This window comes from Neovison vison, chromosome 13 (assembly GCF_020171115.1).
Source record: "Neovison vison isolate M4711 chromosome 13, ASM_NN_V1, whole genome shotgun sequence".
NCBI lineage: Eukaryota > Metazoa > Chordata > Mammalia > Carnivora > Mustelidae > Neogale > Neogale vison.
In genome coordinates this window covers 71,960,430-71,975,936 of record NC_058103.1, presented here as the reverse complement: position 1 = coordinate 71,975,936, position 15,507 = coordinate 71,960,430, and the positions used below count along the sequence as shown (strand labels likewise).

The window sequence follows — 15,507 nt, the reverse complement described above, 5'->3', positions numbered from 1 at the left end:
GGTCTACAAACAAAACCCATTTCAAGTGATATTTTGGGATTTTCTTAGAAATTAGAAATGCTTCTAATGGTACTCATCAGAGAGCAAGTTCCTTGCTTCTTTGACCTTTTTAGACACTGAAAGAAAAGTACAAAATATTATAGTAAGCTTACATAGTTTACCGTATTAATTTCACAGAGCATTTTCTTGAACTGGACCATCTTCCTAAGAGGATTCAGAAATTTGTCTCCAGCAAACCGCATCTCCCTTTTGACAGGTACTAAGATAATTTTTTTCCCTATAGCCCAACTTTGTCTCCCAGGGAATGCTTTATCAGGAGAAATTAAGCTATCTAAATCAGCATAAATAATCCCCAAGTCATCTTGTGCTGCTCTGTAAGAGGCTACAATGCATGGACTCAGTCGGCTCAGTGGGTAGGAGGATCAGAAAGGGGTCCTGAAGATTCTCGCAGTTTAAAAATCAATGCACTAAAAAAAAAAAAAAAAAATCAATGCACTACAGTGGGAGGCTGGAACTGTGACTAGGATATGCGGCTTGCCTCCTTGTTTCACAAAGACAAAGCACAGCTTTTACGTTTAGCATTTAACCCTCAAAGAAAACTCCCAGACTCTGAACCTGGCATTCTCTGGAATAATGCAGAATCAGGAGGTGTGGGTACCAACTTTATTCAGTCAGACTACAGTTATGTAAAGGCTTCATGGCCATGTTTCATGTCAGCCCTTGCAAGTTGCAATGGCCATGAAATATAATTTGTCAAGACAACTGCACTTTAAATTACATTAAATAAATAGACAGCAAGTAACAACATCAGAGCCTCCAAAAATCAGATACCAAGAAACTGAAGGCCATTTCCCAAGGATATGGTGAGGGTGTTTCTAAAACAGGCATGACTTTGCAAATAGAAAAGAGATTTTAACTGTAGTATCTTTTCACATTGTCATTTACACAGACCTTTATCTGGACAAATCAATTCTTGATAAAAATCCAAGCTCTTTTCAATATTGGCTGCCATAATTTGGGGCAATGACAAAAGAAAGAGACATTTATGAATGCACAGAGGTTTTTAAATAGGCTTTTCCTTATGTCTTTGATCTCAAGTTTTTTCCCCTTCCTATGATAACTGCAAATAATCAGCACAGAAACAAGTACTGGAAGTATTTAAACTGCAGCTCAGAAAGTAGATTTCTATCTGTCATTCTGATTTTTTTTTTGGAATGCTGGTGATGGCTCATGCAAAAGATTACGACATAAAAAGCAAAATCTAAGACTGCTGTTTCCCCTGATAAATTCAATTGTTTGCCATAATACAGACTGGTGTTTCAAGATACGGAATCTTAACCTTCAAATTAAGAGTGGCTTGGAGACTGAGAGAAGCAATGACAAAGTGACAAAGTCACTGCTTGACTGATTTCTGACCAGGAACAAGAACATCTGATGTCACCACATGAAAAGGTCTTCTGGCTTCATATCACTTTTTTTTTTTTTTTTAAAGTAAATCTCTACACCCAAAGTGGGGCTTGAACTCACGACCCCAAGGTCAAGAGTTGTGTCCTCTACTGACTGAGCCAGCCAGGCGCTTCTCTGGTTTAATATCAAGAAAAAAAGACAACAACATGTTGCCAGTTTAGACCCAGCCCAGCGTGACATTTGGTCCAAATTCCACATCCAAACTACTGAAAAAAAAAAAAATTAGAGAAGACACATACGAAGACTTATGTCTATACAGTGAAAAAAAAATTAAAAAACCAAACGAATCTGATGACGCAGCATTTCTTAGCACAATCCTTAGTGAAATGTATAAACACTACGTCTTTTCTTTCATATTAACGTCTGAAAAGGAAAAATAAAAAAAACCTAAATGTCCATATACTGGAGGAAAAAAAAAAAAAAGCAGAGGTCCAGAATTCTTGTAAAAACTGCTGAGCAAACTCTTCCATTTCTCTTGAGAGGGTCATTGCCGCGATAGGGAGTGTCTCAACACTTGTGCTTCATGGCAAGCTAAGGAGAAAGACGGATGGCAAAGTTAAGCATTGTTAGCACTGGGGAGAACTCACCGTGCTGCTCCCCTCCCCAAATCCATGATGAGAGGCAGCACCGAGGTTTTACTCGCTGTGGCGGATTGCCGTATTATTCCCAGTGGCATCTAGTGGATGTGCAACATTTTCTCGAAGAATCCACAGAGAACTGCCTCTGTTATTCCTCCTTAACAGTGGTTTCCTTGGAGTTCCGTGTCCTGCAGGGGGAGTGCGCTATGCGGCTCTCTCACCCTCCACTGAAGGGGTAGCCAAGGGTGCAGGCAGAAGGAGGGACTGACCTAGGAACCGGCAGGAGTAGAACCCAGGTCTCTGGGCTGCTGGGTTACTAGTTATTCAGAAAAACCAACACTCCTCAAATGTAAGTATTTACTGATATCTTATAAAGTATTAAAACTCAACTGTAGAAAAACAATTGGCATTAATCCACTCATTATCCAGCCTGGACCTCCAACCAAGTTCAAAAGCTCTTGACTATGAAGCGGTATTACTGATGAGATGCGAAACAAGAGACCGAAACCAGACCTCCATTTACCACTCCTCCCGCTGGTATTAGAGAAATAGTTGGCTTGCTGAAATGTTTGACCTTTATGATGGGAACACTAATACTACTGTGTCCTTCAGTAACTTCCCAAGCCCAGCTAGAGCCCATGATGATATACTGAAGGCAACACAGGCAGGTACGGAACGTTAAGTTAAATCTGACTTTGCTTTTCTTAGATCCTTTCCAAGGAGCCCATACCCTGAGATGACCCTGAAGGCAGAGCTGAGCCTGAGCTGTAATTCCTCACTTGTCCGGCCTCTGGCATTAGGGAGGGGATTGGGACTGGGAGTAGGAGACAGGTTCCGCCACTCAGAATGGTTTGGAGCAAAGAGGCGGTGGTTCTCTATGGGCAACAGCTCTGTAGAAAGCCTTGTCTGCTTCACGACCAAGTTCCTGGTCCTTAAAGAATGCTCCAGGGAGCCCTCTGATTCCACACAGTGGCACTGGCCATCTTCTGGGCAGTGTCAACGACCCATCTCTCCTGTATAACCCAGGGCCTTTGAGTCCACCTTCCCTTTCCTTGATGTCTTCAAGAACAAAGTCATAACCCTGGGGCTGCCACCTCAGACCACCTACGAGAGCAGCAGACACCTCCTCCGCAGTTGCGGCACCAAGCCAGGTCAGCATGGGATGGAGGGGGACGTGTGGATCTAGCCCTCGGGCTGCTAAACTCAGCTCTCCTGGAAGAGCTCCCCGTGCCTCTGCCTGGGAAAGGCAGCCTCCGTGAGAACTCTACAGACCCTCTGCAGGGCAGACGCCACGACTGCCAGCCGTCGGACGGTGTGTGGAGCGCGCTCCCGATGCTGCCGGGCTAAGTGCTGCGCGGTTTTGCTCAGAAAGGTGGAGGTGGCTAAGGACTCCTGACCTCGGAGAGTTTATGGTCCACAGACATGTGGGGTGTCTGACCTGTTCCAGGGCCCTGTCCCCTGCAGTCCCTCTGCTGTAGGGGCTCCACTTCTTGCTCCGTCTCCAGTTTTAATACATTATTTAGCAACATAGACCATTCCAATCAACACAGAGCTGTTAAGTGTTGTGCATAATGAATACCCAACATAAATATTTGATCAGCGCTGCTGTCCTGTTATTCACGGAGCTGTTAACCTTCAGCTAATGGGCTCGTGCCAATTCACCCACAGTCATTAATTTTCAACAACAACTGTACCACTGCTCGCACCGGGCCCTGGTTACTGCTACCGTGGGTCTTGGATGGCCCTGAATGGAGCCCCTGCCAGGTGGGGCCGTGGCCAGCTCAGCATCGCAGAAATATGATGGGACTGGATCCTTAATATTTAAAGTATCTTTGCAGAAAGTGGCATCATTTCCATGGTACCTAAGGTGTTTTTGTTTTTGCTGTTGTTTTTTAAAATTCTCTGGGAGTGAGGAGTTTTGGAATATGGAAGGCGGGGTGCTGCTACTCCTCTTCTCCACATTCACTGCATGACCTTGAGCCCTAACTCAGAACTGCTCCATACCTCCATCTTGTCATGTTTATGAATATCCTCTCTAACTCAAATGCTTATGGATCAGTTTAGATGTCAGAGTTCTTGCAGAAGAAGAGATAAAAATTTCCTTCGGGTGTATTTTGTTTTCTTACTATCTCACGGAAAGCTTTCTCTTTCGAAGCTGTGTAAATGACTCCCTCTAAACAGTAATAAATCGTTACTCATATGGGGGGAATTTTAAGAGGCCTGGACTCCTAAGGTGCCTTCTGGTTCAGGGACCCAAAGGAAGCGGGTGACTATAGTGGGGACAGAGGCAGCCGCTCCCTGCTGGTGAGAGAAATGCCACTTACTCCCCTCTGCCCCTGCAAGCGAGAGCTGGTACGGAACAGGGCAGTTCCGTGCCCCTTCCTCTGAGAGCTGTCATCTGAGTCTGCCTGGGTGTGGGTGCTGCCTCTGCCGGCTGGCTCACTGCCTGGGGCGGGTGTCCGAGCACGGCATACACGGCAGCGCTGGGCTTTCTGGGGCAGTGGAGAGTGAGCAGGCCCACTCTGGGGCTGCGCTGTACTTCCCTAAGGGCTGAGACTGGGCCAAGCCCACAGCTCAGGAAGGAACCATGCTTCCTCAAGGAGGCCAAACAGAGCTGGGGGAGAGGGGGTGCAGGAACACTTTCTATCTGCTCTCCTGGGGATGAGCACCCAGGTATCTTGGTGGTGGGGCTGTGTGAAGGTGGTCTACTCACTGATGTACCTGGGTCATTGCAGGAGTCCTGGGAAAAGTCAGAAAGATCCTTTTGACTGCAGTGTAGGAAAGTGTGCCATAGTCAATCGAGGAACAAGGAGGAGCCGTCCCCCGGTTTTGCTGTGGTCTGTGAAGGGTGCTGGCACATACCCCGTCTCAGCCCGGAAACACAGCCCACTATGAATCAACACAGCTGCTTGTCTGGGGAGGGGGTGGAAAGTTGGCTTCTACCTCTGAACACTGTCCTCACCAGCAGGTCTGGTGGAGGCTTGGCTGGGGAAATGACACCTTCATGGTCAGGCCATGCCAGTGGGTTTAGATCTGGAGTCCTAGTCCCTGGGAAAAAGCCACACCTTAACTAAAGAGGTCACTCTCCTTGTGAGGAATACTGCCAATGCTGGTGCTTCACAAGCAGACATCCCAATTTAAGAAAACCACATCTGGCCAGGACAGTGTCTAGCTCCTGCTCCCTCACACACACTAATAGACATCAGCAACCCCTTCACCTCCCTCTTAGAACACCCACAGGCAGGGAAGCCCAAACCAGGGAAGACTGCCCCCTCCACCCTCCATCTCTCCTGAAAATAGGCTGCTGGCTGGCACCGATCCTCCCAGTGGTCAGGGCCAGAGGCCCCTTGCCTCTGGTGGCCTAATCAGTTTCTGCTCTGACAGGCCCTGTTTCAAGGGTTGTTCTGTGTTTAGAAAGTATTGCATTTAGTAGAAGCCCTGCCCACCCCACTTTGGGTGGCACAAAAATCTTCATCTCCAAGCCCTCCCCATCCCTTTGCTGGGGTCCTCAATCACATTTCTCCATCCCCCTACAGTGCTCGTTCTAGGATGGTATAGGGCAGGTTCAACAGAATCATTTTCATGGAAATTATTATTGCCAGTATTAATTCAGACTTGTATATGTCAGGTATTGTGATCATAGATTTATAGGTTTGAATTCATTCAATTCTCTCAATGCCCTAGGAGACAGCAACTGTTATTAATTATCCTTATTTTACTGATGAGGAAATTGGGGCTTAGAGAAATTAGGCACTTGCCCAAGGTCACTGGGATGGTAAATCAAACACAAGATGCTAACCACACCAGACTGCCTTCCCACGCACCCAGCACACTTGGCCACAACATCAGGGAAACAGGGCAACCGGGGCCAAGAATCATGGCCATCTGGTCAGGTTATCCAACCCAGTGTTTGTACAACTGCCTCTGAGGGGGACGCCCACATGGGTGACCTCCAGGTATTGTCTACTCCGCCTTAGGAAGAACGATTTCACAGACTTCCTTGGTAACCCGGCTTATGATCTCATCATTCACCTAAAGTCTGGTTTTAGCAGAATCTTATCAGTGCACTGCTGAATGCTCTGTTTTGTATGGCAAGGTTCTAACTGCCTGTACTATTACCCAGCCCCCCAAGACTTGAGGATAATTAAAAAATAACTCCCTTTAGCCTTCCCTTCCCCAAATCAACACTTTGAATGTTTCTCCAGACTTCCACTACCGCCCCTCCACCAATCACAACATTTGCTGTGGTTATAAATGAAGCCAGGGTGGGAATTCTAGTATTTCCATCTCATCCTTATTTCTGTCTCATGAAGGCTGGAGAAGAAACCTTAAATATGTACCTTATGGAAATCTTAGGTCTGAGCTCCCTCTTTCCGTGACATGCGGTGAGCAAGGGTCTGCCCTGGAGCAGGGCCAACAGCGTTTTCAGCCAGATCTGGCCAGGTCTTCTCCAGGGAAGCCCACATGGGCCCTGGAGGCAGGGGTGTGGTAAGACCCCAACAGGACAGAGAGCTGATGACACAAGGAGACAGGTCTATGTAATGGGGGCAGGACAGGAAGGCAGGAAGCATCTCCTGGGGGTTCGGATCCATAGTTCGCCCTGGGAATGAGCCCCTGGGAGAGGCCAGCTAGCCTTAGCTAGGGGGACCTTTCTTATCACTTTTCAGGTGGTTCTATTCTCACTTCTTCAGCAGAGCTGGGATTTTCTGTTGAAGTAAGTTAATTTTTTCCCCAAAGGTCACCTGAAAAGCCTATCTGGAAGGCCGGATTGCGAGTCGGAGATGCCAACAGTTATCAGCAGGGGTTGTTCCTGGAAACCTAAATTCCAATCCCTAGCCAGACAACTGCCCTCTGACCTGAAGCACAAGATCAGTCATAAATCCTCTTTATAACCTGACTAACAGGGCCGCTCTTTCCTTTGGTTTGCGACTGCCTCAGAGAGCTGGCTGCCAATAAAAACTACCCTTTCCCCTGCTGAAAGGCACATTCTTCGGGAGCATGTGAAAGTGCACGTTGTGTGCCTGTGGTCACGCTGGGAAATGCCATGACCCAGATTCAGAGCAGGTAGGAGCCCTATGGGCAGCTCTGCACGAGTCAGGGCAGCCCTCGAGATCCAAGCCCTCTTGCAGAGGGGCAAGCAGCCCTGAGGTACCCTGGATGTGGGGGACTAGAACTTGCTTTTCATACAGCGAAGATTTATAAGAACACAGGATGCTGGGCTCATGACCGTGACCGGAAAAGGTTGGCAAGGAAAAGTACGCAGGACAGACCCAAGTCCTTTTTCAAGCACTGGCCACAAGGGGAGGGATATTCGTGGATCTGACTTCTTCCACCCCCCATTCTCTTCCCTGAAACTTAAGCCCTAAAATTCTGGGCAGGAACTAAGGATGGTCGGCATTTCCCAAAGATCCAGATCCATGGTCAGAGACAGAAAGATGTTAGCAAGGAAAGAAATGAAGAAATGGGAACAAGAAGAAATATTTTATGATTCTGGTACTTACTGAGCAGCAGGATGTATGGGGGGGAGGGGAGGGCTTGATTTTATATCTTCCACCATGGGAAACGCACCAAAAAAAGTTTCTTGGAGCCAAAGCTCCCTGAGCCTCCAGAGTGGAGACCTCCGCGCCCCTGTGGGACCCACCTTGTGTGCAGTCTCCGCGAACTGCTGGGCGCTGTTCTTCATGTCTTCTGTCTTCTCCTCTGCTCGGCCTAACCGCTCCCCGCGCTCGTTCAAGGCCTGGCTGGCTTTCTGTACGGCGCTGGTCACGCTGTCGGCCGCCGAATGGAGGATGCTGTTTCCTGAAGAAGCAGAGCAAGAGCATCAGAGGCTGCCGGGGCTGACCTCTGGCGACAGAGCCTGTGAGGGCTAGGCACCTGCAAGGGCAAGGGGGTTCCCTCCAGAGAAGCCTCGGGTACCTAGGATTCCGTCAACATTTCTTCTGAGCTTGTCTGACTGCGCATGTGTCAGAAGAGGACCCACGGCCTGCAGGACTCCGGCCAATGCCGATGGCTCTCTCACATCCCTTTCCTTGTCGTAGCCCTCATGACCATTCTCCTGCCATTCTGTCCAGTGAGGGTCCAAGGGACGGGCTATTTGGATTTAGGACTGGGCTTGCAAAAGCAAATGGAAATCCTGACAAATTTATACAATTAGGCAAGTTCAAGAGATATATTTGGGTCTTATCGACATATCCTCTTCACCTGGGGTTTAAGTGAAATCCCACCAGAAAAGGGGGCGCAGAACTTTTTCAGAGAGAATGCTCTGTATTTCTTTTAACTCCTCCCTTCCATTTTACCGTGTCATCCTTAGAAGCATGGCTTCTTATGAGAAGCTGTGAATCAGTCTCGGAGTTCAGAGGAGATGTGCCAGCCCCCAACCTTGAATTTTGAGCCATGGCTTGGTTGACTGGGCCTTCTTGGCTCTGATCTCCAGTTTATAAAATATGGGGCCTCAAAACTGCACTTAGCCAGGAGGTAGAAAATGGTGACAGAAACCAGCCTTAGAAGGAACTGAGCACTTCTAGATTCACGAGAAAATTGAAAACCACCACATTTCAAAGGATTGTGTATCCCTGACATCCCATTTGCCAGGATGGAAAAACAGAATTCAACAGTGGAGGCATAACCCACTGAGAACAAGCAACTTGCAAAATTACAACCCAAGAAAATTTATAGCTGTATTTTGTTAACATTGAGTGAAAGATATTTAATAGGATTTTAGGTAATAGCCTCACGTCTTTGAATAAGTTTATTACATCATTTAAATTTGTACTTGAGATGGATGCATCCAGTCAGACAGCTTTTAATAGAAATGTAATTTCCTTTGGTTTCAGCTTGTAAAGGCTTCTTAATTTCTCCTCTGTGGGAAAAGTCTGTGGTTTGTGGAACAGAATCTCAGGCAAAGAAAGTGCCTGGTGCCTACAAAGGACTTGTAAATTGCTTCCCATTTTTCTTCTTTAGGAATAGATTTTAAGGGCTTCTAATATGTGCTAAGGGGAGGAGAATGGGGGTAACTTAGTATTACTCAGTTGTATTAAGCATTGCATGAGCCAAGATAAATCAACACAGATTAATAGGGACTAACAGAGATGAGGCTCTGGAGGAAACTGGTTGAATATAAGGATTGGAATGGAAGGTCTAGGTCTTTAGAACAGTTGGAGGAGGAGAAATCTTGGCCCCACTCTTTTTTCACATCATATTCCTGACTATGATGATAGCCCATGTTAGACCATTCCCTAAGATGTGAATAGCATTTTGCAATCTTAAGCACCTTGACAAATATTATCTAATTTGACTGTCACACAAATTCTCCTGAGAAGACTGAGACTAGTTAAGGTTAAGTGGTAGCACAAATCATATCCCTAAGGAAGTGGCATGGGCAGCACTGGAACCTGATTTTCCAATGACTTTTCTTTATTCTGTAGCTTCCTCTTTGCAGATATGGTGTAGGTTGTGGGAAGCAAGACGAGAAGACATAATTGAGAGCAGACTAGCGGAGACAGATTTGACAGGTTGTTTCCCAAGGTAATGCCTGACTCTTTCTGTCCTTAAGGTATTCCTCTTGGTCAATGAAGAGTTAGTGCTCATGCTGTATTGTAAGTCAAGTGGTCTTGGGAAGAAAGAGGCCAGTGGGATGGAATGGGAAGATGGAAAGGACTGGAAGGGGCAAAGGAGAGGGCAGAACACACTTAAATTTCCTCCCTTTCATGCTTCCTTTCACATACCCACAGTTAGCCACCAGAGGCTAGGGAAAATATGGGGCAGGGAATCTGCGACTTCACAGCCAGGAATAGCTGTATTAAACCAAGGGATTTTAGAACAAGCTACCATAAAATTAGAAGGGTATATAACTAGGACTTGTCTTTTCCCATTGAAACTGACCCTCATGTCCTCCAAGTCAGACACCTCCCTGTTTTTGGAATAAGTCATATTGTTTCTTGTCATGACTTCCTGAATCTTGTACAAGATATCAGGTAACACTGCATCCAGTTTTATATGATACTGTTTAGCCAATGGGCATTATTACTAAGAGAGAACCAAATGCTGTCTTCAGTATTTAAAGATGACACTGATTACCACAATCAATAGAAAACCCACCTCCAGTTATTTTCAGACATGAGGATGGATTTGAACAAATCCCAGGGTCTTGATTGAAATGACCTCTTGCTCTTGGTTTCAATTCTAGCCAATTTCAGGCTCAGTGAATGAAGTCTTATCATCTTTGTCAAGCTGCAGGTCAACTCCACACCCTCCTTCCCCTCAACTCTGTAAGAACTGTCTATATCCTTCGTAGGCACTTACTCAAGGACATTCATAGGCAACTTTTCTACCTCATTTCTTCACCAGTAGATGCAGTGGCTTTCCAGCCAGGTGATAAATTCCCCAAGGTCACCATTTCATTATATTGGTCATTCCCTAAATCTTGAATCTTTCTCCTCTTTACTCGGGTCTCTTGCTTGCTTACTTCCTTCTCTCTGAGATCTTGCTAAAGCTGCAGTTCTGGGCTTCTACCCTTGGCCCTCTTCTCTCTCTCATCTGTAGATTCTCCATAGATCAATTTACTCAACTCCTGGCACAACTGAATTCCATCTTTCACTAGGTTGTGCTGCTAAGGTCTGGACCTGTATGTTTTCTTACTTGACAACTCCAGTGACCCAAGGTCACCTGGAATTCATTACGTCTAAACTTGACTCCACTGTCTTTCCCTTCATGCCTGCTTTTCCTTTGGGGTCCCCAGCTCAGCGAACAACCCACACTATCTGCCCAGTTCCTCCATTCAGAAATCTGGTGGTCCAGTCTCTATCCTCCCTTTTACCCTGTAGAGCTAAAGCTCCCCTTTTACATAGCTCTCTGCTTTGTTCTCTTCACTGTTTCTGCATTGACCTAGTTCCTCCTGCTCTCAGAGTTCTAGTAATAGCCTTTTGTCTAGCTGTCTCCATACATTTTTTGGGTTCATCTTCCACACTTTCATACTAAACTTTTAAAAAGGTGAATCTGTTACCATCTCCCCACTCAAAAGATAAAATTCAGACTTCTTTTTTTTTTTTTTAAATTGAGACTTCTGCCTTGCCTTTCTCTCAGCTCATCTCTTATGCCTTGCCAAATTACCTATATTTGTACAGATGTGTCAGGTTTCTTTTACTTATATGCCTTTACATTGTTATCTCTGCCTGAGACCCTGCTTCTCATCTTAGCCTTCCTAAACTGGCTCCATCAGTACCCTTCAAACTCCCTTTTAGGGAACCTGGTCATGTATAGCCCACCCTATAGCCTGGCTACTGCTAACACACACATTATCTTGTGTCTATTTCAAATGGCGCATCTACAGGGCGCCTGGGTGGCTCAGCTGGTTAAGCAACTGACTCTTGATTTTGGCCTTCACCTGGGGTTTAACCCTAACCCTAACCCTAACCCTAACCCTAACCCTAACTGGGCTCCATGCTCCGTGGAAAATCTGCTTGAGGTCTCTCCCTCCTTCTCCTTCTGCCCCTCCACATGCACATACACTCTAAAATAAATAAAAATAAAAAAAAATCCTATAATGGCGCATTGACTTCATGCATGTAATGTTAGCTATCTAGGGTAAACTCCTTGAGGGCAGGGACAGTGTCTTTTTCATTTCTGTATTCCTGATCCAAGGCACAAAGCAGATCAGAAATGTTGGTTGAGAGGTAGGAAGTATGTATCATCCTTTCTATGATTTCTTCATGGCTTGGCAGTGGGTTGGACACATAACTGATGCTGTCACAAGATCTGACAAGTTACTGAAATTCTAAACTTGCCAAGTGACTAAGGGATTAGTTTGTGTCTAATGGAGTTAACTATCTCGTTTAGCAATTGTGCCAGGAATTCAGTGGAGTTAAATAAAAAACAAAATGTAGGGGCGCCTGGGTGGCACAGCTGGTTAAGTGACAGACTCTTGGTTTTGGTTCAGGTCATGATCTCAGGGTTGTGAGACTGGGCCCCATGTCAGGCTCTGTACTCTGCTTGGAGTCTGCTTCAAATTCTTTCTCCCTCTCCCGCTGCCCCTCCTACTTGTGCTCTTTCTCTCTCTCTCTCTTTCCCTTAAGTAAATAAATAAATCTTAAAAAAAAAACCCAAAATTTAAAAAGGGGAATGCATTTACTATAGTAAAAGGCAAAGGGAGAAGTTGATAAAGAATCTGTTGTTACTAGCCTTAAAACAAACAACTGTAAGTTATAAAAATAACCAACCTTAAATAGCTTAATAAATAAATCCAATGTAAAAATAACAGTTTCCTGAACACTTGCTATGTTTTAGGCACTTACTAAGCCTACCTCTCACAACCACCTTATGTGATGGGCATTACACTGTCCCACTTCTATCAATGGGAGCACCAACATCAAGAGAGAGGCTTAGCAATGTGCCAAGGATCACGCAGTAAAGAAATAGCACAGCTAAATTTTGAACCCAGGAAGCCCACCTCTAGAGCCAGTTCTCTTCCTCATTGTGTTAAATGGGTTCTCCATGGGAATTTTCTTGTATGAGATTAATGACACAATCTGTATTAACTGTGTGGAAGAAGACATCAGGGTAGTAGTTCCTCATGCATCCCTTAAAAATCACAATACAAAACAAAATATCCTCTCATTAGAAGTTAGAAAAACTTACTGTAGAAAATTTAGAATACATGTTACTATAAAAAAGTGATAAAATCTGTAATAGTCAATTGTTTAGAGATAAGCACAATTTATATTTATGGTACATTTTATTCTGGTAATTTTTCTGTATATGCTTTTCTAAAACATGGCGGAGACCACACCATATACATTTAGTCCACATTGTATTGGGGACATCACACCGTGTCATAAAAAAAATTCTTCAAAAGTATGTTGTATTCTGTAATTTATTTGACTCTTTCCCTGTGAATACTGGGTGTGTTTCCAAAAGTTTTGCTTTTTGAAATGAGGTTGCAGTTACCTTATTGCATTTACACACACACACACATAAAGACACGATCTTTATCCACATCTCTGACAATTCCTAGAAAAGAAATTGTTGAGTCAAAGAACATACACTTTTTTGAGGCTCTTGATGCATGAGGAAAATTGCTTCCCTAAAAGATTCACTCAGCTTTCAACACCATTCACAGGAGAGCATACTATGTACCAGGCACAGTTATATTGACGAAAATGGCAGAATGACTTTGAGGGAGAGATTTAACTTCTCTGATCTTCAGTTTCCTCATTGGTCAAATGAGGGTCATGCCATCCAGCTGGTGTGGCTGTTGTGGAAAAGAAGGTGAAGAGATATGCCAAGTCCTATAGGTGGTCAGTGGACGTGAGCCTCTCCACCTCCCTCAGACCACTTCTGCCCTCTAGGAACTTTGGAAAAATGGCACAATCCCACCCAATTCTATTGCGTGTCTCTCTCATCTCTCCTCTTGTGGCACTAAGTGTCTTGAGGCTTACAGAAGACACTTCTTAGATATCTTTGTATATCTGTAGTGCCTAGCTCAGAGTATTGCTCAGAGAGGCAGCTGAGCACAAACTCACTGTATCAAGGCATGCTTTACTCAAAAGTTGGGGCCCATCATGTTGTGTTGAGTTAAATCTGGAAATACAACAGTCTCCCAAGGCAGATAGAACAATAATTCTCTCTAAATAGACAGGAAGCGTATTAATACCCAAATGAATTCAAGTAGTCTGAGAAGAGCCTGTCAACCCTAGCAAAGAAAGTCAACTGCCTTTTGAATTATAGTCTCTGGAGAGTAGAGACCAGTCTTACTTTATTGTTGTTGCATTTACATCAGTTCCACTTGATATGTGCTTTTAAAAAATAGATATATGCTGGCATCTCTCTCTCTCTCTCTCTTTTTATGTTGGCATCTTCTATGTGAAGTGACTGAGTAGACTTTAAAAACTGTAACTTTGAGATAAAGCAGTAACACTGCATTCAGTCACTGTTTGAAAACACAATTAAAATGAATTTCAATGTATAGGAAAACAAGGGAAAAAGAGTAACATGTATTGAAAAGCAACAACAGAAGAGAAAGAGGAGGGGAAAGATTTTCAAAAGCACACAGAACACACCAACAGCTCAAATATCAACCTAATTTCCTAGAATTCATGTTGTATCTTGGTAATCAAAATTCCTCATTCAATAGCTAGGAAAGAGGCAACTTCAAGCATTTTCACCAGCTACCTCCTCTATCAAATATCTATATCCATATCTATCTATATTTTTATATCTGTATCTGTAAAGATGATATATATAGATACGTATATTTGAAATGTAAAATATTCATCTTGTTTGGAAAAAAGCAGGAAAATCACCTAAAAATCAAGTGATCAATAAATATATGCCAATCTATACTCAGTTCTGAGTAAACTTGCTCATCTCAAAGCATTGTTTTAAAACTGAATTGTTTTGGGGATGTCTGGATGGCTCAGTCAGTTGAGCGTCCAGCTCCTAGTTTCAGCTCAGGTCATGATCTCAGGATCCTGGGATCGAGCCCCATGTCAGGCTCCCTACTCAGCATGGATTCTGCTTGTCTCCTTCTCTCTCTGCCCCGCCTCCCACTCTCTCTCTAAAATAAAAGTAAATAAAATCTTTTTTTTTAAAAAAAGGAATAGTTTTAATAGTTTTGCTTGGACTACTTCTACTCTATAGTCAATTTACCTAGGGAGGAAGAACTGTACAATAATGCACCATGGATCCAAACTAACTTAAAGGAAAACCAATTATAGAAAAAAAAATAACATGGATACAATAAACTCACAAAAATTGTCAGGGAGCTCTATTATATTAAATCTGTTAATAGGCGAGGAACACTGGTTACCCTCATACTGTCTGTCCACAGTGTTTAGTAATAATTTATTCAAGGAGTAGCTTAAATAGTCCCTATTCTACTCTTGTTATGGTATAATTATTTTTTAGCAAAGCTATTTTCATGGATGGACATAAAGTACACTTAAGTCTGGTCCAGTATTAGTAACATTCAAATGAATGGCCACAATTCTATGGGATTCACCCAAGATGACTTTTCCTTTCCTTTGTTTTGTTTCCAGTCTTCACTGCTCAGGGTCTTCACCACTAGAGGACATATCAGCAAAAGAAAAGTCACGTGGAAACTAGGTTGCCAGGTCCCTTCTCAGATCTAAAGCCACTTCGAACCACTGAGGCACTCTCCTTCCTGAGAGGAGGGCGCACCTCCATCCCCACTTGCAGTAATTGACCTTACCTGACCGTGATACTTCCTAGGAGCTTCTGCTTAGGATTGTGACTGGCGCTAAAACAGTTTAGAAATGAACATAGTTTAAATAATAATGATGATATTAACTTCTCCAAACAGAGTAATTAAATGCAAAGGCCTACCCAGTGAAACAAGTAGGTTCTTAATTCACAGACTCCATTAATTATCCGTGAGGTCGGGTAAATTACGAAGCTCCTTCTCTTTACATTGACTAATCAATACTAACCACACTGCTGCATCTCAATG

At 44.1% G+C, this 15,507-nt stretch overlaps 1 protein-coding gene across 4 annotated transcripts in view; it reads right to left on the bottom strand.

The window, feature by feature from the left end:
- Positions 1-1,538: 1,538 nt before the first annotated feature.
- Positions 1,539-15,507, bottom strand: part of STXBP6 (syntaxin binding protein 6) — a 255,709-nt gene continuing 241,740 nt past the window's right edge. For all 4 annotated transcript variants that reach the window (XM_044231556.1, XM_044231554.1, XM_044231553.1 and 1 more), the window contains 2 exons: positions 7,687-7,844; positions 1,539-1,998 (listed from right to left, as the gene is read on the bottom strand). In XM_044231556.1, coding sequence (XP_044087491.1) covers positions 1,975-1,998; positions 7,687-7,844 — 182 coding nt within the window. In that variant the 3' untranslated portion in view covers positions 1,539-1,974. The remainder of the gene's footprint in view (positions 1,999-7,686; positions 7,845-15,507) is intronic.